The following is a 10729-nucleotide window of genomic DNA, read 5'->3' as shown; positions in this document are numbered from 1 at the left end:
ATAAAATGTGGTCATAACTCAAAACAGAGAACACCCAAACCTTAAAATCTGACGTAGCCGAAAGTGTTATTTTCTTTAAAATTGCCTAATAATATTCCTCTTGTAAACATTTCCAAATATTTAGTGCTGCAAAAACATGCATGAATTTAATGGATGATTTGGCTCATACGGGATTAATATAATCACTAATCGTGAATTAATTTGTTACGTGTCGAACTACTCATGCAATGCTAGCTATAATTAGATTGACCATTTGGAGGTGAACATGATGAACGAGAAGCCACATATTATCTTCAACCTTTTCTTTTCCGTACAATTTTTTGGGGGAGAACTGCTTCCAATCATTTTTAATTATATATAGAATTTCTTGCTCCCCACCCTTCATATACTACAAACTCCACTATATATTAAGATTTTCCTTTTCTCTCAGCCTCATTTTTCTTACTTCTTTCGTTTTAGATACCTTATTTACGCTTTAAAAGTATTCTAATCAGATCTTTAAGTTTAGTTAAGATGGTTATTGGCAAAATTCTTGGTTTAATTTTACTAATGGAGATGATTGTGCATGGTTTTAGATTTGAAGTAGTAGATGGTTTTAGATTTGATGTAGTAAATGGTTTTAGATTTGGAGTAGTAGATGGTTTGAGCATGGACTATTATCTGCGCAGGTGCCCATTAGCTGAACTAATTGTAAAAATTAAAGTTATCAAAGCTTTGCAAGCTGATCCTACCCTAGCAGCCAGCCTTGTTAGATTGCATTTCCATGATTGTTTCATAGAGGTACTCTCTCTCTCTCTCAAAAGATTGTCTTTTTAGGCTTGGTTATTTTCTTTTTAAATTAATAAAAAGATTAATTTGTTTATACTTTCTTGATTTTTGAATTTTTAATTTGTTCAATTAAGTAGGGATGTGACGGGTCGGTTCTCCTTAATTCAACAAAGCAAAACAAAGCAGAGAGAGACTCCCCAGCAAATTTGAGCTTGCGGGGATTTGAACTTATTGATGAAATAAAAGGGGAACTTGAAAAACAATGCCCTGGCATAGTCTCATGTGCTGATATTCTTGCAATGGCTGCCAGAGATGCAGTATGCAAGGTAACCAAATAACCAAATGTCAATTTAAAAGTGAACATATATTTTGTCATCTTCATTATAATGATTGAGATCAAAATTGTATGGTGTTATTGATTAATTTTAAAGGCCGGGGGTCCTCTTTATGACATACCTAAGGGAAGAATGGATGGTACGAGGTCTAAAATAGAAGACACAATCAACCTTCCTGCACCAACCTTCAATGCCTCTCAGCTCATTAACTTGTTTGGGCAGCATGGTTTTAGTTCCCAAGAAATGGTGGCTCTTTCTGGTAAATATGTTACAAGTTTTGAATATATATACTTGATAAATTCAATGGTTACATTGACAGAAGGTAACTTTAAACCCTAGATATCTTCATATGAAATATTAAGATGTGCCAGTTTAGTTCTAAAACTTATGACTTGAATGAATGATTAATTTTTATGATTATGTTACATAGTTCTTCTCCCTCACGTCAAGATTAGTGTAATTATTATTAGAAACATGTTATAACTTACAAGCTTCTTGTTCCTGCAGACAAAATTATTGTGCACATCCATTTGGAAGCTGCTTGTAATCTAATTTTTTTGTGATCTTGGCTTGCAGGCGCACATACACTAGGAGTGGCAAGGTGCTCATCATTTAAAAACCGATTAGTCGGCGGCTTGGATGCAAATTTAAATGCAGACTTTGCAGTGACATTATTCACAACATGCAGCGCTAGTGATACTGCAGAGCAACCCTTTGATGAAACAAGAAATACTTTCGATAATCTTTACTATCGCGCATTGCAATGTAAATCCGGAGTGCTCAATTCCGATCAAACCTTATATGCGTTCGCAGAAACTAAAGGAATCGTGGATAGCTATGCATCCAACAAAGTCATGTTCTTCTCTGATTTTAAACGGGCAATGGTGAAAATGAGTATGCTTAATGTTAAACAAGGTTCACAAGGCGAAGTACGACAAAATTGCTATAAAATTAATTGATACTAAAGTTTTCCATCAAGACTTTAGTTTGTTTGGCAAAATAGTTTTCAATTTTTTTTTTTTTTTTTTAAAACTCCAGAACTAGCTTCTTCTTTCTTAAAACGTAAGTTAATTTTTCTGGTTTTGCCTCATATTTTGACAAATAAACTACAAAAAAAATCACTATATACCGAACGGAGAAGCATTTTTCTTTTTCTTTAGGTTGTATGAGTGGAAAGTTCTGTTAATAGATAAATGTGTGATAATGGCCCTTACCTAAGTGTGCTTTGTGTTCCTGTAGATTGAAACAATTGCTCGTCCTTGGTAGCCAGTGTTTTAGTTTACTGGAATTTTGTACCTGTTAATTATTATGTGTAGAAAAAATATGAATATAAATTTATACGTTTTTGGCGTTCCCTCTTTTTGGAATTGAGTGGATAATGTACCTGTCGATTTTTATATGTAGAAAAATAAATGAATATAAATTTGAAGATTTTGTCATTCCCTTTTTTGGAATTGAGTGGATCATTGAGGTTTATATATATATATATATATATATATATATATATATATATATATATATATATATATATAGTTTAAGTTATCTGGTATAATTTTAAACAATATTAAATCTTTTAATAATTATTTATTAAGTGGTGTATAATTATTAAAAATTATATTGGGTGTAATTTGAACTCATTGAATCCCATGATTCATGAAATTTTAGGGCCTGTTTGGTTTACTCTTAACTCAAAACTCAATTCTCATATCTTATTTCTTATCACTCAAACTCAATTTTCATAACTCACATCTCTATCTCTACTTTTTCCTTAACTCTATCTTATTTTTGTTTGGTTTCAAATCTGGGTGAGCTTAACTCAAAATTTTGACAAAGTGGTGGAGCCTATGTACTATGCGGATCAGAACAGTAACATGTCTCTCTCCTCCATCCCTTTTATTTTTTTTCCTCTCCTCTTTCACTAAACCTAAAACATTGAAACCTTTCTCCTCCCATTTTCGGCCTCTACCACCTTCATCAACCCACAAACCCACCAATTGCAATTCTCCAAAACCCAACCCACCACCATTGTTTTGCATCCACCACCATACAAATCACCAAAAATCAAACTCATCAACCATAGCAGATCCACCAACACCTAACATCATAGCAAATTCTTTTACATATATATAATGAAAATAAAAATAAAAATAAATACCAAGAAAAATTACCCCACAAAATCCACAACTCCAAGCCCAAAAAGCACACCTTAACCCAATTAAAACACAAATCACAACTGAAATTGAAGCCCTTTGCCATCATCGCGCACGAAGAAAAAGAAAGAATGAAGAAGAGTAATAAGAAGCTGAGAAAAGAAACCAGAGTGAAGAAGAAAGAAAAGAAAAGAAAAAAAAAAAAAAAAAAAAAAAGAAGATGAAAGAACAAAAAAAAAAAAAAGATAAGGAAAAGAGAAGCAACTGAAAGAACCTAGCTTGAAGAAGAAAAGAAAGAAAGAAAAGAGAAAAGAAGAGAGGGAGAGAAGAAATATCAGTACGGTGGAGAGAAAAAGTGAAGAAGAAAAAGATGTTTGAGCACATGTGTGGCCTTGAGTGTCTGACTGTGAGTCCTATAATCATCAAATATTTACAAAAATACCTAATATCTCAGTTTTCAGAATTTGGAAACTCCTAGAATTTTTTTTCAATTCTCATCACTCTAACTCAAATTTTTTGAGTTTTGAGTTATGAAAACTCAACTAAAAAACTAAACAAAACAAAAAACTTTGAGTGGGTCCCACAATTTTTGAGTTTTGAGTTATGAAAATCAGTTATATAACTTAAAATTCGTCAAACCCAACAGCCTCTTAATATCTCACTTAAAAACCAAGAATTTTCATCTCCCACCACTTGGAAGTTGTGTGAAAGTAAAATATATCTCAATTTTTTTGGTATAAATAGAGCAAAATTATAAGAAGAAAGTAAATATGCTACATTTACATAGAACACTATCATCATTGATCCATCAAGGTCAAGGAAATAGAACACAACAACAAAGTGAGTATTGTCCACGAGAGAGAGCCATGGTCGTGCTATTAAAAGAAGGAAAGGCCCCAAAGCCAAGTTGTAGTGAGGGGACGAACCCAACATAATCTCTAGCATATGGGCAATGGTGGTAGCTCTGTTGCTTTCCCAAGGATCGTAGTAGCTAGGGCAAAGCCCGCTTTCTTTGCAAAGCAAATGAGAGACAAAACTCAGAGGAAAACACGTTCTCTCTTTTTAAGGTCAAAAAGTGGAGAACGCACGAACAGTCCCCCCAACTAGTCGTAGGGGGGATGCTTGCAGTAAGCTGCCTTAGATATGAGAAGTTCGTCTAGTTAGAGTTGTCACTTGCTTGTTCCTTCCGGGACAAGAGGACTGGGGATGAAAGATTAGGTGGGACAATGATTGACCTTTAGTTCATTCAATCAATGACGAGTAAAGGAAGTTTGAGAACATTGTGAGAAGGGGAAAGAGTAGTTGTCCATTCACTTTCAAGAAATGGTAGAAATCAATTCTAGTGTCAGTCGTGAATCCGAAATGACGGCATAGCACAAACCACCATACCTCCAGAGCCTCCGCTTTGCTTGGGGAGGGTATAGAGCTTCCAACGCAAAGCAGCCTTTCATTCCTTTGTTTTGTCATGGCACACCCCCCCTCCCCTACCTCCTCCCCTCACAAGGTGGATTAAGCCTGTTGATGCCCATTTTTACAAATCCGTACCCAAAAGCCCATGAGGAAGAAAGCCCAATAAGAAGCAAGACTCAAAAGCCCATACAGAGGAAAGCCCAATGAAAAGCAAGGCCCAAAGGTCCACCAAGAAGACCAAAGAGCAAGAATAGTCAAAAGAAAGAAATGCAAGAGAAAGCGATCCGCAATAGAATGCAGATTTGTAGCAGAATACAAATCTATAGTAGAATACAAATCTATAGCAGAATACAAATCTGTTGCAAAATACAATTCATCAGCTTCAGTTTCAGTAGATCAAGGCAAATTGGGCCTATGACCTTTTTGATCCAGTCAACATTATTTGGCCCACAAAGACCCAAATCTTTTTGCAAAAAAGAATATGTGTGAAAATGAAGAAACGCAATGAAAAGAAACAAGGAACAGTAGGAATTGCGTGAAGGAAAGAAAATTTTACCAAAGGAAATGACAAACATAGTAGGAAACGCATGAAGAAATAAAACAGAGACATATAGCAGGAAAAAAAAAAAACTAATCTACTACGGCAGAAATGGCATAAGAACGAAATAAGACAAAAACAAAAGATAGTGGAGCAAGCACACAAGAGCCGGAGCACCACCAACCTATACACAGCCAATACAAGGGATATGTGCCCATGGTCAAGGGGATTCAGAGGGTGTGGTTTGGTGGTGGGGGAAAAAGGAGTCTATATTTGGTTTCCAACTTTGACTTCTTTTGGGAATATACCCTGCTAGGATGGTATCTTACCCAAAAGATTTAGTAGATGGCTGGGACCATTCGATGCATGCAATAGAGGTAGGTGGTGAGGTAGCCTAATCCTTATCTATTTGAACCTAGATATAGAGGTATATAGCAAGAACAAATAAAAGAGAATTTTGTCCCGAAATAAGTAATGGTGTAGCAAATGTATACTAAGCAATGGTAGTAGTTGGGCAACCAATAGGTTGGTGGGTAATCCTGAAGGAATTCTCACAACAAACCAAAAACAACCGGTGAAGTCCTAGGGGTAAAAGGGAGAAATCTCATTGAATTAGCTCACTATAAAAATGGGGGGTAACCTTAGATAAGGGGGAGGAACCCATGGTAAAAGAGAGTAGTAAACACCTAAAGGAGGGCAATAAACACCTAAGAGAGACAATTAGAGGGGGGAGGCACCCAAGGAGAGGGGGATCCAAAAGAGAAAAAGACCCAAGGGAGAAAAACAACTCACAGTAAGATAGTAGTCAGAAACTATGAGTAAAAAGAACGGAGAAAAAGAAAGAAAGAAAGAAAGTGATAAAAAGAAGAGAGAAAACACAGCAAAAATAGGAGCATGCATCAATAGACCATCTTTTCCCTCCCTTTTAGCAAAACCCACTCTCTAAAGTCCTACAAAAGTAATAGCTAGTAGTCATTTAGGCTTATTCTCCAAAATGCACAACTCTGATGACAAAAGCTTATGACAAGATTGTTCAAGTTGGGGTTAGGTTCCTTCTTGGTTTACTTATTCTATGGGAAGATTCAATACTTGATTTCGATTACAAATATATTTGATTTCACTCTTTAGAACTTATATCTGATGTATTTTGTCGTTCTGCTGCAGCACATTTTTTATCACGTTCGCTGCATCAGTTGTTTTGCTATGGTATCTTTATTTGCTGTACTAGTCATTCTACTGTAGCACATTTTTATTATATTTACCGTGTCAGCTATTATACTAGCTAAACCTTTTCTACTGAAGCTTTCTTATTTCTTTATTATTACGTATTTTACTATTGACACGAACTAATCATTATCATGCCATAAGTATATATATACACACTATATCTCATGTTCTGTAAAAATATATTTTATATATGTATATGTGAATACGTATAAGTGTATTTACGGATATATGTATGTATATATTTGAGAATATACTAACCCATGTAAACTAACATTTGCTTGATGGGTATTTTCTTTAGGTTTTAGATTTGTTTATGTGCAGGAAGTAGAAAAGTATTTCTACAATAAAAAATGAAGAATAGTCATTCACGTTACAGAAAAGTGTAGAAAGGTTTACTGTACAGTAGAAGGCTTTACTGCACAGCAGAAAGCTTTACTGCACAGCAAAAAAGTGAATCCTATGGTAGAAACTGGAGAAGAGTTCCTTCTACAGCGGAAACAGTGAATAAGCCCACTTTGCAGCATCTTCCCTTGGACTTTGGACTCAACATTTGCGCACAAACAGGCAGGGACAAAATGGTACTTTGAAGCTCATTATGCGGAGCGCTAGGCCCAACTTTCTTCTTAGAAAAAACCTAGACTAAGCATTGTCCAATAACATTTAGACGCTTGTCTAAGGTACAAGAAATGTAAAAAGAACCCTCAACATTTTTGGCGACTCTACTAGGGAGTTGGGATCACGATGGGGAGAATGAGATTTTTCACCTCCACAAACATGTTTCCAAGCCCTTACCAAAGTGGGACACAGATGTTCTTAAACCGTTCAAGCTGTCAAGGAAGTTTCTAACCTTTTAATATATTTTGAAAGACATGGCTAGTTTTGATATTTAGTTCTAAATTGGCGTACCCCAATGATTCATGATATCATGATTTACTAAAATATTATGCTTCAAGAAATATCACCTAAATCCAATATGACTATTTAAGCAGTACCATAATAGAATTTTATAGCGGAATATCATAGCAACATTACAGCAAAATAGTGTTGCAGAATTCTATGGCAGAATACTGCAACAACGTTACAGCAGGATAGTACCGTTGTAGAATTCTGTGGAAGAATGCAACAACATTACAGCTGGACAGTACTATAGTAGAATTCTATGGCAGAACGCAGCAACATTAAAATAAAACAGTATCGTGAGCAAAATGCTATGGTAGAATATTGCAGCAGAATGTTGTGGTAGAATACCACAATACCATAGTAGAGTTCAATGGCATTGCATCAAAACGCGGTAGCAAAATATCACTACAACACCATAAGGTTCTACAACAGAAATATCTTGAGAACTCTACAGTAGAAGACACTTACAATAGTTGTAATATCTCCTATACATAAAGACTAATAAGGTCAAGACACTTAGCCATATCTTTTAAATGACACTTGTTCTCCTTGTCATGCATGTGAGATATGTGGCAAGCCACTTATTCAAACATACAAAACCAAAACTTCCACCACTTTTTGCTCTCATTTCTTTTAAGGAAACACTACTCTCTTCATCTCCACATTCGGGTCCAGCATTTAGAAGAGAAAAACCCTTTATTCCCTCACAAGGTTTCAATCATTTTTTTCATGCTAGTGATTTTAGCTATACTTCCCCTCAAGTACCAAAAGCTAGAAACATAAAATGAAGATATAGAAGCCAAAGAAAAACTTTCATCATTACTATAGTATTGCGAATCACTATTTCCTCCGTGAAAAATCCCTTAGTAGACTTTTCAAGAAGTGCAAAATATCCCTCTACAGAAATTTCATAGCAGAGAATGCAGATCCTTTGGCAAGCTATTCACAGCAGAATCTGCTAAATTTCAAAAGTACAAAATGTTCATTTGCAAAATATTTTATAGCGGAAAATTTCACAAGCTAGAATGTAGATTATTTACAGCAGAATCCGCTGAATTCCAGAATGTTCATCGGCAAAATATTTCGCAGCAAAATCCCAGAAATGCAGAATGTTCATCGGCAAAATATTTCACAGTAGAATCCCAAAAATGCAGAATGTTCATTAGTAGAATATTTCGCAATAGAATCCTAGAAATGCAGAATGTTCATCGGCAGAATATTTTGTAGCAGAAACCCAGAAATGCAGAATGTTCATCAATAGAATATTTTGTAGCGAAAAGTTTCAGAAGACAAAGTGTAGATCTTTCGGTAGACTACTCACAGCAAAATTTGTTGAATTTCAAAAATGAAGAATGCTCATTTGCAGAATATTTCATAGCATAAATTTTCAGAAGCCAAAGTGCAGATTATGAGAGACCGGAAAAACTGGCTCTCAGAAAAGGGGTAAGGCATCAGCACCTTCCCTTTTCAGGATTATATATGGAGTTGCCACTTTTTTTTTGTTACAAAAAAAAATACACAAAGTACATACTTGAATAGTACAACCTCTCATTAATTTGAATGGATCACAATTTAATAAAATGAAATTACAAGGCCTTGTCTCCTAAATTACAATATAGAAGAAGATTACAAAGTTTTGTTTCCTAGATTACAATCTCAAAAAGGAAAATTACAAGACTTTGTTTCCTAGATTACAATCTAAAAGAAAAGATAAAGCACTATCTACGAACCAAAATCTAGATTCGGGGACTAGGCTACAGAATAGGAAGGAGTTAGGCACCTATTCTGCCTAAACGAAGTCTGGTCTTCTAGACTCTAAATGACCATTTATATACCCATTTAAATGAAGCATGACATTACAATGATATATTGAAATCTCTAAATTCAATATTAATTCACTCTTTAAAAATTCAATATTTGCAATTTTATTTAAGAAGAAACACAAAATTGTTGATATTTCACATTGAAGAAAACTTTTTTTTTTATGAAAAAGTTCAAATTTGTATTTAATGATAATACAGATTAGTTTTTATATAGGAAAAATTTTAGATTTGTATTTAATGAAAATATAGATCAGTTTTTATTCAAGAAAAATTTCAGATTTGTATTTAATGAAAATGCAGATATGTTTTTATATTGGAAAAAATTTCAGATCTGTATTTAATGAAAATACAGATCTATTTTTATTCAGAAAAAATTTCATATTTGTATTTAATGAAAATATAGACCAACTTTTATTCAAAAAAAAATTTAGATCTATATTTAATGAAAATACAGATCTGTTTTTGTTCTAAAAAATTTCATATCTATATTTAATGAAAATACAGTTCTTCAGCAGAATGGCTTCGACAAATCAAGGTAAATTGGGCCTAACACCCTTTTGATCCAGTCAACATTATTTGGCCCACAAAAGCCCAAATCTTTTTGTGTAAAAGATTATGTGTGAAAATGAAGAAACGTGATGAAAAGAAACAAAGAACAGCAGGAAATGTAAGCAGCAAAAATTGCGAGAAGGAAAGAAAATCCAAACCAAAGGAAATGACAAACATAGTAGGAAACGCATGAAGAAATAAGACAGAGACACGCAGCAAAACAAAAAAAAAAAAAAAGTTAATTTGTCATGGTATCTTACCCAAAAGAGGTAGCAGATGGTTGGAACCATCTGATGCATGCCATAAAGATAGGTGGTGAGGTAGCCCAATCCTTATCCATTTGAACTTAGAGGTAAAGGTATACAGCAAGAACAAACAAAAGGGAATTTTGTCACAAAATGAGTAGTGGTGCAGCAAACATATACTGAGCAGTGGTAGTGGCTGGGCAACCAATGGGTTGGTGGGTAGTCTTGAGGAATGCCTACAACAAACCAAAAACAGTTGATAAAACCCTAGGGGTAAAAGGAAGAAATCTCATTGAATTAGCTCACTATTAAAAAGGGAGGTAGCCTTAGATAAGGGGGAGGAACCCATGGTAAAAGAGAGTAGTAAGCACCTAAAAGGGGCAGTAAACACCTTAGAGAGGCACTTAAAGGGGGGAGGAACCCAAGGAGAGGGGGAACCAAAAGAGAAAAGATTCAAGGCAGAAAAACAACCCACAGCAAGATAGTTGTCAGAAACTAAGAGTAAAAAGAACAGAGAGAAAGAAAGAAAGAAAAAAAAATGGTAAAAAGAAGAGAGAAAATACGGCAGAAATAGAGACATGCATCAATAGACCATCTTTTCCCTCCCTTTTAACAAACCCACTCTTTGAAGTCCCCCAAAAGTAATAGCTAATAGCCATTTAGGCTTATTCTCCAAAATGCACAACTTTGATGATAAAAGCCTATGACAAGGTTGTTTAAGTTGGGGTTTAAGTTCCTTCTTGGTTTACTTATTCTATGAGAAGATTCAAACTTGATTTTGACG

At 34.7% G+C, this 10729-nt stretch overlaps 1 protein-coding gene across 1 annotated transcript; it reads left to right on the top strand.

The window, feature by feature from the left end:
• The first annotated feature begins 495 nt into the window (after positions 1 to 495).
• On the top strand, positions 496 to 2062 carry LOC142630379 (peroxidase 47-like). Its single transcript, XM_075804366.1, has 4 exons — positions 496 to 780; positions 906 to 1094; positions 1200 to 1362; positions 1680 to 2062. The coding sequence occupies exons 1-4, from the start codon at positions 514 to 516 to the stop codon at positions 2060 to 2062; spliced, it is 1002 nt and encodes a 333-aa protein (XP_075660481.1). The 5' UTR covers positions 496 to 513.
• Positions 2063 to 10729: the final 8667 nt, after the last annotated feature.

This window comes from Castanea sativa, chromosome 4, assembly GCF_040712315.1.
Source record: "Castanea sativa cultivar Marrone di Chiusa Pesio chromosome 4, ASM4071231v1".
Taxonomy (NCBI): domain Eukaryota; kingdom Viridiplantae; phylum Streptophyta; class Magnoliopsida; order Fagales; family Fagaceae; genus Castanea; species Castanea sativa.
The sequence above is the reverse complement of the archived record's forward strand: the minus strand, read 5'-3'. Positions and strand labels throughout refer to the sequence as shown.

Bases quoted from the DNA above. Each gene is read 5' to 3' on its own strand.
- LOC142630379 (XM_075804366.1), top strand. From the start codon at position 514: ATGGTTATTGGCAAAATTCTTGGTTTAATTTTACTAATGGAGATGATT. The intron at 781-905 runs GTACTCTCTCTC...TCAATTAAGTAG, and splicing joins TCCATGATTGTTTCATAGAG to GGATGTGACGGGTCGGTTCT. The intron at 1,095-1,199 runs GTAACCAAATAA...TTAATTTTAAAG, and splicing joins CCAGAGATGCAGTATGCAAG to GCCGGGGGTCCTCTTTATGA.